The sequence below is a fragment of the Marmota monax genome, unplaced genomic scaffold, assembly GCF_021218885.2.
Source record: "Marmota monax isolate L192 unplaced genomic scaffold, Marmota_monax_Labrador192_F-V1.1 WCK01_AAM20220418_F8-fsc00001, whole genome shotgun sequence".
NCBI lineage: Eukaryota > Metazoa > Chordata > Mammalia > Rodentia > Sciuridae > Marmota > Marmota monax.
In genome coordinates, this window is record NW_026693777.1 from 45767072 (window position 1) to 45780108 (window position 13037).

The window sequence follows — 13037 nt, forward strand, 5'->3', positions numbered from 1 at the left end:
TTGGGTCATTTAGTGGCAGTAGGAAATATGGCTTTCTATAGTCCCTGCTTCTTTAATAATAAAGGATTGTTTACACAATCCCAGCAGCTGGGAAGGCTAGGGGCAGGAGGATTGCAAGTTGGAAGCCAGCCTCAGCAACTTGGTTAGAGACCCTGTCTTAAAATAAAAAATAAAAAGGGTTAGGGATGTTGCTCAGTGGTTAAGCGCCCCTCCGTTCAATCTCTGGTACCAAAGGAAAAAAAAAGAAAAGAAAAGGAAGGATTGTTAGTGGTATAAAGGTATAGAAAATAAAAGGGCAGCCCTTTACTGTTAGATTTTTTTTTTATTTTAAAGACATTTATTTTAAACACATGCAGAGCTGGATACAAATGCCTTTTAACCATGTGGCAGGGAAGATTATTACATTGACTGCTTATACTGATCATTTCTTCCTCTCCACTACTTTTAGATTTTGATCATGCTAGTTACCCCATGTGAGTAGAATCATATTCTATTTGTCCTTTTATTGCACTTAGTATAGGTCCTCAGTGTTCATTCACATTGTAGTATGTGACAAGGTCTCCTTTTAAAGGCCATGTTATATTTTACATGTGTTTACCACATTTTATTTATCCATTCATCTGCCAGTGGATATTTGGGTTGTTTCAATTTCTTGACTATGGTGAATAATGCTGCTATTAACATGGCTGTACAGATATTTTCTGAAAATACTGCTTTGAATTCTTTTGTAGCATTGGTGATTAAACCCAGGGTTGCTCTACCACTGAGCTACATCCCCAACCCTTTTTTAAAAAAATTATATTTTGAGACAGTGTCTCACTAAGTTGCTGAGACTAGCTCAAACTTGGGATCCTCCTGCCTCAGACTTCCAAGTAACTGGGAGTATAAGTAAATGTCACTGTCTGGCGGAATTCTTCTGGATGTGTACACAGAAAAGGGTAATGGTAATATGGTAATTCTATTTTTAATTTTGAGAGTAACCACCATACTATTTTCCATATTGGTTGCACTGTTTTACATGTCCCACCAGGAATGCCCAGGGTTCATTTTCTCTTCATCCTGGTGGGTGTCAAGGGATTCCGTTTTATTTATTTATATGTGGTGCTGAGGATCGAACCTAGGGCCTCACACAGGCTAGTGCTCTACCACTGAGCCACAACCCCAGGCCTCAAGGGATTCTTACCCATTGTAGTTTTGATTTACATTTGTCTAATGATTAGTGATTTGATTATCTTTTTTTAGGCTTTGCCATTTGTATATCTTCTTTGAAGAAATATCTATTCAAGTCCTTTGCCCGTTTTCCAATTGAGTTATTTGGTTTTGTTGCTTTATTTGTTGAGTTATAGGAGTTCTTTATGTATTCTGGACATTAACCCCTTATTGAATACATGATTTGCCAACATTTATTCAAATTCTTTAGATTGTCTTTCACTCTGTAGATTGTTTGTTTTGAAGTGCAGAAGTTTCTCAGTGTGATATAATCCCATTTCTCTACTTTTGCATTTGTTGTCCATGCTTTTTGTGTCATATCCAAGAAATCATTGCCAAATCTAATGCCTTAAAGCTTTTCATGTGTTTTTTTCCTAGGATTTTATAACTTTAGGTCTCAGGTTGATTTTTAATCTACTTTGACTTAATTTTTGTAATTGGTATAAGTCGAGGATTATTCATTTGCACATGAATACCAGTTTTCCCATCATTATTTGTTGAATATATTGTCATTTCCCTATTGTTGTAGTCTTGGCCCCTGAGGGTTTATTTCTGAGGTATTTATTCTGTTCCCCTGGTCTATATTTATATCTTTATTCCAGTAACACACTGTCTTAATTACTGTTGCCTTGTATTATGCTTTTTAAAACAATATTTAGTTTTTAGTTAGACACAATATCTTTATTTTATTTATTTTTATGTGGTGCTGAGGATCAAACCCAGGGCCCCACACGCGCTAGGCAAGCGCTCGGCAAGCGCTCCACCACTGAGCCACAACCCCTGCCCTTGTATTATGCTTCTTAAAAAATTTTTATTGATACATAATTGTATATCTTTATGGGCTATAGATGATTTATACATTGTATATTATTATTCAACTAGGATACTTAGTTATTCATCTCAAACATTTATCATTTTGTATTAAGATTAAAAATCCTAGCCATTTGGGATTGTATGGTACAATATTGTTAACTATAATTACTCTCTGTACAATAAGACACCAACACTTATTCTTCTGTCTGGCTATACTTTGTATCTATTAGGTAGAACTCCATCTCCTCCTCCCAGCCTCTGGTAGCTACTCTTCTGGTCACTAGTTTTATAAGCTTGGCCATTTTAGGTCCTGCAGATGAGTGAAGTCATGTGGTATTTGTCTTTCTGTGTCTGGTTTATTCCACTTAACATTATGATCTCCAGTTCTATCCATGTTGTTGCAAATGACAGGATTTTGTACTTTCTATAGCTAAATAGTGTTATATGGTATACACAGTATATTTATTTTTATGTGGTGCTGAGGATCAAACCCAGAGCCTAACATATGCAAGGCAAACGCTCTTACCACTGAGCTACAGTCCCAGCCCTTGTCTTTTTGATTATAGTTATTCTAAATGGAGTTAGATGATATCTCATTGTGGTTTTGATTTGCATTTACCTGATGATTAGTGATATAGAACATTTTTTCATATACTGGTTGACCATTTATATATCTTCTTTTGACAAGTGTCTATTCAAATTATTTGCCCATTTTTAAATCAGATTCTTTTTGCTGTTTCTTTTTCTTTTTTTTTGGGGGGGGGTGGTTGCTTGTATGTTTTGGATATTAATACCTTGTCAGACAGTTTGCAAATATTTTGTCTCTTCACTGTTGACCATTTCCTTTGCTGTGCAAGAAGAGTTTTAGTTTGAAGTAATCCTGTTTGTCCTTTTTTAAAAAACATTTTTAGTTGTAGATGGACACAATACCTTTATTTAATTTATTTGTATGTGGTACTGAGGATTGAACTCAGTGCCTCACCTGTGCTAGGCAAGTGCTCTACCACTGAACCACAACCCCAGCCCTATTTGTTTTTTATCTTGTATTACCATATTGTATCATGTTTTGAAATTAACAATTAAAGGTCTTCAACTTTGTCTTCTTTTCAAGATAGCTTTGACTATTTGAGCTCCCATATGAATTTTTCTTTTTTTCCTTCTGGTACCAGGGATTGAACCCAGGGAAAATTAACCACTAATCCACATCTCTAACCCTTTTTATTCTTATTTTGAAGAGGCCCTCACTAAGTTGCCCCAGCTGGCCTTGAAGTTGCAGTCCTCCTGCCACTCAACCTCCCGAGTTGCTGGGGTTACAGGGATGCATCACTACACCCAGTAGACCCCCTCCTTTTTTTTTAAAAAAAAAAAAAGAGAGGAGGTTTCATTATATTGCCCAGGTTGGCCCTTAACTCTTGGGCTCAAGCAGTCTTCCTGACTCAGCCTCCTGAGTAGCTGGAACTACAGGCATGTGCCACCTTGCCTGGCTTAAACAACTAATTTTTATGTGTTCGTTTAGTAAAGTTGCTTATTATACACTTTTTTTTTTTTTTGCATAGAATCTTTAATTTTTTTTTACATTTAAGATCATGTCCTCTGCAAACAGGTAATTTTATTTCTTCATTTCTTTTTCTTATTTAATTATGGTGGCTTAGAATTCTAGTCCTGTGTTGAATAGAAGTGACAGGAGAGCACAACCCTGTCTTAATCTTGATCTCGGAGGAAATCTTAAAAGTCTTTTTTTATTGAACATATTGGTTTTGAGCTTTTCAGGTATGGCTTTCATTTTGTAGATATAGTTTCCTTCTATTCCTAGTTTGTTGAGTGTTTTTAGCATGACGATGCATTGAAGTTTGTCAAATGGTTTTTCTTTATCAATTGAGATAATCATATGCTTTTCTTTATTTATTTCTTATTTATTCTAGTACAATAGTGTGTTTTTTTTTTCAATAGTGTGTTAAATTGATGGTGGAACCATCCTTGAATCCCACTTGCTAATGATGTGTAGTTATTTTAATGCTCTGTTGAATTTGGTTTGCTATTTTGTTCAGGATTTTTACATCAGTATTGATCAAGGATATTGGTCTATAGTTTTCTTGTATATTTGTCTGGCTTTAGTATCAGAGTGAGGCTGTCCTCAGAATGAGTATGGCAGTGTTCCCTTCCATACTTTGAAGAAATCTGAGAAGCACTGATATCAATTCTTATCAGTATTTAGTAGAATTCTTTGGTGAAGCCATCAGGCTTTGTACTTCTTTTGGAAGGTTTTTGATTACTTCTTCAATCTCCTTGTTATAAAATTATAGGACTGTTTAGAGTTTTTATGTCTTTAGGAGTAAGTCTTATTAGGTTATATTTCTAGAAATTTGTCTTCTGGATTATCTAGTTTGCTTATAATTGTTCATAGTATTCTCTTAAAATCCTTTTTGTGACATCAGTTGTAATGTTCCCTCTTTGATTTTATTTTTTTTTGAATTTTTTTTCTTGGTTAACCTAGCTAAGGGTTTGCCAATTTTGTTGATCTTTTTAAAAAACATCTCTTAGTTTACCTGATTTTTTTTCCTGTTGTTTTTATTTATTTCTGTGCTCAACTTTGTTTTCTTTCTTTCTTCTGCTAACTTTGGGTTTAGTTTGTTCTGTTTCTGAGTCTTGGAATTACAGGCTTAAGTTATTGATTTGAGATATTTCTCTTCCTTTATTTTGGTGGGTTGAACCTAGGGCCTCATGCATGCTAGGCAAGCACTCTACTACTGAACTCTATCCCCAGCCCTGTTTTTTTTTTTTTTTTTTTGAGAATTTATTTAAAATATTTATTTATTTTTTTAGTTTTTGGCGGACACAACATCTTTGTTTATATGTGATGCTGAGGATTGAACCCGGGCCGCACGCATGCCAGGCAAGCATGCTACCGCTTGAGCCACATCCCCAGCCCTGTTTTTGTTTTTTAATATAAGCATTTATCTCTTAGTATTGTTTTCACTGCATGCATAAATTTTGTATGTTGTGTTGTCATTTTCATTTGTCTTCAATGTTTTGTAATTTCTCTTGTGATTTATTCTTTGAGACCTAAATGTATTTTTTTTTTTTTTTTGTACCAGGGATTGAACTCAAGGGCACCCAGCCACTGAACCACATCCCCAGCCCTATTTTGTAATTTATTTAGAGACAGGGTCTCACTGAGTTGCTTAGTGCCTTGCTTTTGCTAAGGCTGGCTTTGAATTTGTGATCCTCCTGCCTCAGGCTCCTGAGCCACTGGGATTACAGGAGTGCATGTATTTTTTTTAATTTTAAAGTTGTATGAACTGTGATAGCAAAAAAAAAAAAAAATTGTATGGCATATAAAATGGTCTTAAGTTCAGATGTCAGGGGAATGTAATAGGGAAAGTGGCAGATCTTGTTAAAGCAAGAAATAACCTAGTTTATAGATTTCTTATTTTCAGGACTTTTCTTTGGATATGCTTATAAGAAAAAAGTACATTGATCTAGGAACAGTGAGCAAGGAAGGTACCATTTTTTTTAATATTTATTTTTTAGTATTAGATGGACACAGTATATATATATTTATTTATTTTACATTTTTTATATGGTGCTGAGGATTGAACCCAGAGCCTCGTGCATGCTAGATGAGCACTCTACCACTGAGCCACAACCTCAGCTGGAAGGTACCATTTTGATAGTCACTTGGTTACTATCCTCTGAGCATAATTAACTCTGCTCAGTACCAGAAGTTCAAAGTTGAGGAAGACCTCATGTTTTCTGAGTTTCAGACTTGTAGGAGGATGAGATAAGATTGGTGAGAAGAAACTTGTCATTAAAAGAGAAAACTAGCATTTATTACAATGCCATCTTTACCCGCTGCCCAATTGTACTGTGAGTTATTTCAACACTAATTTTTTACAAAGTACTGTTGTTTTTCCCCTCATCTAGGCACAACACTATCACTGGACGATGGCTGACCCGGTTCCAAGCCGTGTGGGACCCTAAACAAGAAGATTGTATCTTAGTTGGCAGCATGGCCCATCCACGACGAGTGGAAATCTTCCATGAGACAGGAAAGAGGGTGCATTCTTTTCTTGGAGAATGTCTTGCCTCTGTGTGTTCCATCAATGTCATGCACCCAACTCGGTATATTCTGGCTGGAGGTAATTCCAGTGGGAAGTTACATGTTTTTATGAATTAAGAAAGCTACTTAGTTTCTAGGTAGGTATACCTATTTGTTCAAATTCATCACTGTCTAAGAAACCTAATGATACACATAGCTTAGTGTGTTTACTTGGTGTTATATTTATAAAATATAAAATTGCTTTATTAATAAGAACTATGAGCAGAATATACTAAATTTAGTAAGGGAGAAGCCTCAGAAGATGCTTCTCAGGCATGGAGAGGGAATTTGAGTAGAGGCTGAGATGCTTTTAGCACTTTTAATCAGGCAGTATGTTGAGAAAGTCTAACAAGATAAATTATAAAGCTTGAATGATCAGTATTAACTTTTTGTTATATAATGATAGTAATTTTTAGTCTACAATGATATATAGATTTGTGGTTTATTTTCTAAGTTTGTAGTGAATGTTTATTTTTAGGCTTATATGCTGGAAGGAGTCCTGAAAGGTCTTCTAACTCAATGATTTTGAAACTTAGTTTTTAAAAACAAGAACTTTTTTTTTTTTTTTTTTTTTTTTTTGCACCTGCCTCTCAGTTAAATTTTATATAAGCCGGGCATGGGGGCGCACGTGTATAATCCCAGCAGTTTGGGAGGCTGAGACAGGAGAATCACAAGTTCAAAGCCAGCCTCAGCAAAAGCAAGGTGCTAAGCAACTCAGTGAGACCCTGCTTTCTAAATAAAATATAAAATAGGGCTAGGGATGTGGTTTGGTGTTCAGATGCCCCTGAGTTCAATTCCTGATACCCCACCCCCCAAAAAAAATTTATATGAAATGCCAAGAAAATTGCTAAGAACAATTTAGTCTGGGTATGTGGAGCCTTGCTTTTCCTCTTCCTCTGAACGGCTTCTGAGACACAGCCAAGGAGGATAGTCTAGGAGAGGGATCTGAGAAATATAGGGATCTGCCATAATACCTATATTCCAATGTAAGACTAGGAATTATAGCTCTTGATAGGAAGTCTGTTTAATGGTCAGAGGTTAGAAGTAGTGTTTAAAAAAAAAGGAAGAATTACTTAAGAACAGAAAACATAATAAGAATAAATATTGTTTTATAAAACTTAGTTAATATGCATATATATGTAGGTTTATGTTTATGTATATACTGATGTAAAAATTTTTTAATTAGAAGTGAATGCTACTGCCTTAGTATGTCCCAGATGCCCTAGTCTGTCTGTCTTTAAGCTCTTCAGATTTAATAGTCTGAATAACTTTAATTTCTCTTCATATTTTGGGACATATCATACTACTTTTTTTTTTTTTTTTAAGAAATTGTTTTCTCAGAAGTTAATGGTAATTTCAATGGGCCTGCTGTTGGGAAGAGGGGTTGCTAAATCAGTTACTAATATTACTGTGTAACATCTATTCAGCTTTTTCCATTGTTCTTCATTGCCAAAGTACTACTGAAAGACTTGTAACTAAAAGCTTAGACAATATGTTTGAATTATAAGAATTAGGAAATATTATCTTCTCATAATTGTATAGCAAAGAAATAAAGTGAGTATTTTCCTTGAACATTTTTTTCTAAGTAATTTTCTCTGTAATTAAATTTAAGTGTTCTGAGACTTAGTTTATTAATAGGTTATGGGTGTTTATAAAGAATGGGAGTTGTGTTTTCTGGGTGTTATGATACAAGCATTGGTAAGTGTGATGGAAACATTAATTTGCAAAATGGAAAGTAAAGCTAAATGAGGTTGAATTATGTCTGAACTGTTTAGGAAAACAGTAAAGGAAGGCTTTAAGCTTCCTTTCCCTTTTTCTATACCAATTAATTTCATAGTTTCCAGAGTGGTTAGTTCTGTGGGAATTGTTCGTTTTAAGATGCTGAAAACTACTCTTGATCAAATTAGTACCATCATTTAAGCTTTGAATACTTGGTAGTAATGGGGGGGGGGTCTCTGCAATAAACACAAGAAAATTCCTGACTTTTGTGGTTTCCTTTGCCATTGCAGCATCATAAACTGCTATTTATATCCAGTTTCACTTAGTAGAGTTATACCTTCTTGAGGCAATGCAGGAAGGACGGAGAATGAGTAGGCACTTGTTTCTTGGTCATAAGCTTTATAACAGAGTAATTGTGTACATCTAGACAGCACATAAAGAAAAACTGCCTCCCTTAGGACATTCTTAAACTGTAATCTGTAATGTAATTTCTTGAGTCTGGTTTACAGCTGTGTGGCTTCTGTAATTATATGTGTATTATGGTTGCTCCTTTCCTTTGGGATAAACTTTTGCTGTCAGTTTGACCTTTTGGATTTCTCCTAAACTCATAAGCTCTGAATTCCCGTGGAGCTGTTTTCTTTGAGGTGACCTGCCTTTTTGCTGTTAAGGAGTTGTTCTCGTATTGAGTAGACAGAGATTTGGTCAGATTAGGAGTGACCACAGATGATTCGAAATGAACAGAATCTGAATTGCTTCAGTCCTATTTTAGTATTCTGGTCTTTGAATTTCCTTTTCACAGAGAAGATTTGGTGAAGGAAGTTCTTCAGAAAAGCAGCAAGCTTCAGGCTGTGGATACAAAGATTTAATTCCTTCAGCCAGCAAACAGCCATACTAGGTAATCCTGAGAAAACTACTTAAGCTTCATGGTTTTCATTACCAGAACAAGGTCCAATTCACCTCAAATTATTCCACATTTAAAGTTTTTCAGTTTCTAGTCATTTATTCTGGGATGGGGGGACAATGAGACTTGATGGATATATGTTATTTTGTATGATCCAATTGTGAATAGCAGTCAGCTATGTAAATCCTACTGGTAGTATCCTTTTATCTATGTGTTAGTAACTTTTGATACTGTGAGATGGTATATAAGTTAAAAAACAAAGAGCCCACTTTTTCATGGTATTTAAATATTTATTTTAAGTTTAAAAATAATTTTCATGGCACCAATGATTTTATGCTAACTACATACTGCATATGTAGAAAAAAAGTACATTGCTTTGAAGGAAAATGTAACTCAAGTTTTTGGCACATGAAAGGTTAACAACTATTTTTAAGTGAAACTAAGAAATTCACATTTGCAGGTAGTTTACCCTCTACTGCTTAAAGATGCAGTTCGCTATTCTTCAGAAAGTTATTTCCTCCGAAAGATGATGCTATGGAAACCATTGATTTTTCTACAGTGAGATAAAATGAGAGACATAGTAGAACTCGAAAAACCAGATAAAAAACTTGAACAGTTTTTAATGGTGGGGAGATATCAAAAAAGACTAGTTACCAACAAAGGAAGTTTGTTATTCAAGCACAATTTGAAAAGCAAATTGAAGGAAACTTTTCTATCCATATTTTCTGGGAAAAGCCTTAACAAATCTCAAAAGTTTCTGTTCAGCTGCTAGAAATGGTATGGACTACTGCACTGTTAGAATTCTAGACACAAGTTAACACACCAGGCAATGGGATACTGTATCTCTCTAGTGTGGATGTGAAAGGTCCGAGGCAAGGCTCTCACTCACTGCATAGAGACACCGTGTTCTACAGACTGAGGTAGGAGCACTACACTAGAAGGTAATCTATGTTGCATAAGACAGTAGATATCCAGGTTAACACCAGCTCCCTGTCTCCTGACAGCCTTTTCATTTCTGGGTCTACTTTTCACTTTAGTCCTGTGCTAAATAAAGCCTTTGCTATGTAGATGACAAGTGGCAGTGGCTAGTTGGTTTAAGTGAATCTTTATTAGGATCTCCCTCACTTTGTCTCATCACTTGGTAACTATGTTTGTGATTCTGCCCAAATTGTTGCTGGTATGAAAATGATCAGATAGGCCCACTTCCATTTTTTGATTTGCCATGTTTTAGCATTCCAGTTCTTGATCTTGCTCATCTTGGCTCCAGACATCTCTGCTGGTTTGTTGTTCAAGCACCCTGTAAACAAGCAACCCTAGTGTTTCCACTGGGAAAAGGCCTAGGTCTTTCACACATGCCAGGAATTGGAGAAGAGCTGACCCTCTTCTGCTCCATAATGGTCAGTTTTATTGTCTAGATCAGGGTTGGCATATTATGGCCCATGGACCAAAATAAGCATACTGTCTTGTTTTTATAGTAGTATTGGAACACGGATATGCTCCTTCATGCACACATAATCCATATTTTTGTACTGTGATGGCAGAGTTGAGTAATTGTGACAGAACCAAAAAAAAGTTTACTGTCTTTACTTTTCAGAAGTTTCCTGAACTGTGGTCTAGATGAAAAAAGTATCTATCTTTAAAATTAGACAAATCCACTCTCCCCCCTCACCCCTTAGAGCCCTGATTTTTTCATGGCTGTTATATTCTGAACATGGAACTGGTTCTATCATTTCAGGGTACAAAACAGGAGAGATCAAATCAATAAATGACTCTCTCTGTTCTGCTTTTGGGACTGTCCAACATCATACTGTATTGGCAGCTGTGTTGGCATATTGTGTAGGTCCCAGGAATATGACCACTGATTATGCTCACATAAGTCCTCAGGCCCCAGATGACTTAGAAATCTCTCCCTGAGATGAGGACAAGATCTTGTGTGTGATGGTTTTAAGAGTTGCAGAGCTCGGGCCTAGCGACTCACACTCACCCTCTGTGGACCTGTGCTTCTGTGAGCATTCAGGGCTTTCCTCAGCAAGGATAAGTACCTTTTTGGAACTTATTTCTTGATGTGGAGGATGACCCTAGGGGGCAGCATTTCTACATCTAAGTGTTGGTCTCTGCCAAGTTCACCTTCTGTCTTTTGTAAGCATCTCTTAGAAATCTTATTTTAAAAGATTCTTTTCCTTGTCCTTTCCAAGGCTGTTTGTTGATCTTGGAATTCTATTTTCTGACGTTTTGCATTCTCAGGATCAGTTTCTTTCTTGCATCGTTTAGTTCATCAGGTTCTATTTTCTTAATCCATAAAGTAAAAACAAAATATGAATAGTTAAGAAAATAACATTTTGCTGTTAAAATATAAATCGAAAGTCTTTTTTTGGGAGGGTTACACTATGTACAAAATAAGCACTGTTTTCTGCATTTCAGCAGTCTCTTGGGTAACTTAGCTCTTGTGTATATAACTACATTTTGTCCAACATTTCTGACAGTACTCTCTCTGGCGTCACTGAAGTCATTTAATGCCCCTGGAAAACTAGAAAAGTTTTGAGGTTCTTCAGGAAAAAAAATCATAGATGTCTTAGTTCATTATACAGAACTCATCGAGATGCCCATCAGGCTCTAGTCTAAGGGGACAGACTTACCCCACCCCTGCTGTGCTGCTGCTGTACCGGTGGTCCCTTCAGATGCCCACTCTGCTCAGATTTGGGAAAAAAAAAAAAAAGGAAAAGAAAATCCAACTCAGACCATCATAAGAAGCAACTTTCCATTTAATCATTCTACATGGATGTTTACTTTTTAAAAAGTTTTGTCTGGCAAGAAAATCTAAACAGTCCCCATTGTCCAGACCCCTGGCCTGCCCTGCTGAGGCTGCAGTGATGTCTCCCAGAACCTGGTGGCACCAGTAGAAAAATAACCTGCAGAATAAGAGGACAACAACAGCTCTCTTGTCTTCAACTAGCATCCCATCTGCTAGGTGACACTACTGCAGTAATCAGTAATAGTAAAATAAATTATTTTTATTTGATACTTTCAAAATAATACACATCTATGAAAAATCAAAATTCAAAACCAAAAATTATCCTGCAAAATTGAAAGATGAGAAAGAGTTGCTGAGCCTTTCTTGAAAGAACCTCTGAAGAAAATGAGTTTTCCCAGTTTGTTTAGACAGGGCGTGAGCCTATCCCTTTCTTCTGGGAAATAACCCTCCTAGGCTGCAGTGGACTTTGAGTCATGAAAGGAGGACTTGATATGTGTGCCGATGGTTCCACGATGGGTCCCATTGCTGGGAATGGGTAGCCGGGCTCCTTGGTCCACCTGGCTAGTTATTGGGAGGAGTCATGCCTTCTCAGGTGTCAATGAGCAGGCTCACCATTGAGCGGATTTTGCAGGCAAACCATCGCCTGAGGGGACAAAAGTATTGATAGTGGAATTGTTCAAACTCGGGGGTCTGGCGGATATCGCGGAAAAAGGCAATGTCAAGGTCAGACTCGGTAAGGATGATCAGGAGGAGGAGCAAAACAAAGAGGAGTCCCATGGTCACAAGGAGCAAACGGAGGACACTTAAAACAAACTTATTCACCTGTTCCTCCTCTGGCCCGCCGTGCCCCTGACACAGGGCCCTCAGCTCTCCTCCAAGGGCCTCCACCTCTGCAGCAGATGGGGTGCTGGCCTCAGACTCCTTCTCCTCCTCAATGCTGCAGGTGGCTCCGTTGATCTGCCGGGAAAGCAGCATCAGCTCCAGACTGTGCTCGGCCACAGGGGTGGGCAGCACGCTGTCTGCAGGGCTGTAGGCCTCATCTGCAATCACAGCTACTCGCTCGTTGCTGTCTGCTCGGCTGCTTCTCACGTGAGGCAGAAAGGTGTCTCCGTGGGAAGAAGAACGCACCGGGGTGGAATGGGCACTGTCCCGTAGGGACTCGAGGCCTGGAAAGGCAACAAGAACATGAATAGGCTTTCTGGATCCCAGTGTATACTTGTTTGATTGGATGCACAACCCAGTAGTAGTAGCAGTGGCTACTACGTTGTTTTGACATAGCAAGAAGAGGACAAAAGCAGCAGCAAAAACACAGTGGCCATTTTGGAAGATTTTTCTTTTTGCTCATAGATTTGACTCATTTGTTTAAGATTCTGCTTTTCCTGCCTTGAATTTCTTGGGCCTGGTGTTAGCCCCAGTTAGAGGATCTGAATTTCATTTATATTGCCCCTGATACAGCACTGAGGCCAGGGTTCAGAAATCTGAAGGCTGCCTTTTGGGTGGAGAATCCTCAGAGGCAAGAATGGGGAAGGGAGGAGGAGAATGTA

General features: G+C 37.4%; 2 protein-coding genes across 5 annotated transcripts in view; one reads left to right on the top strand and one right to left on the bottom strand.

Moving 5' to 3' along the window:
• Positions 1-7693, top strand: part of Wdr76 (WD repeat domain 76) — a 47821-nt gene extending 40128 nt beyond the window's left edge. For all 3 annotated transcript variants that reach the window (XM_046461206.2, XM_046461204.2, XM_046461205.2), the window contains one exon: positions 5947-7693. In XM_046461206.2, the coding sequence (XP_046317162.1) occupies positions 5947-6199 (253 nt within the window). In that variant the 3' untranslated portion in view covers positions 6200-7693. The remainder of the gene's footprint in view (positions 1-5946) is intronic.
• A 2428-nt stretch (positions 7694-10121) lies between these two features.
• Frmd5 (FERM domain containing 5) overlaps positions 10122-13037 on the bottom strand; it is a 341331-nt gene continuing 338415 nt past the window's right edge. The window contains exons 14-16 of one of the 2 annotated variants that reach the window (XM_046461881.2): positions 12316-12659; positions 11378-11428; positions 10122-11030 (exon numbers count right to left, since the gene is read on the bottom strand). In XM_046461881.2, the coding sequence (XP_046317837.1) occupies positions 10959-11030; positions 11378-11428; positions 12316-12659 (467 nt within the window). In that variant the 3' untranslated portion in view covers positions 10122-10958. Of the gene's footprint in view, positions 12660-13037 lie in introns of both variants that reach the window. The other variant, XM_046461880.2, reaches the window with a different exon arrangement.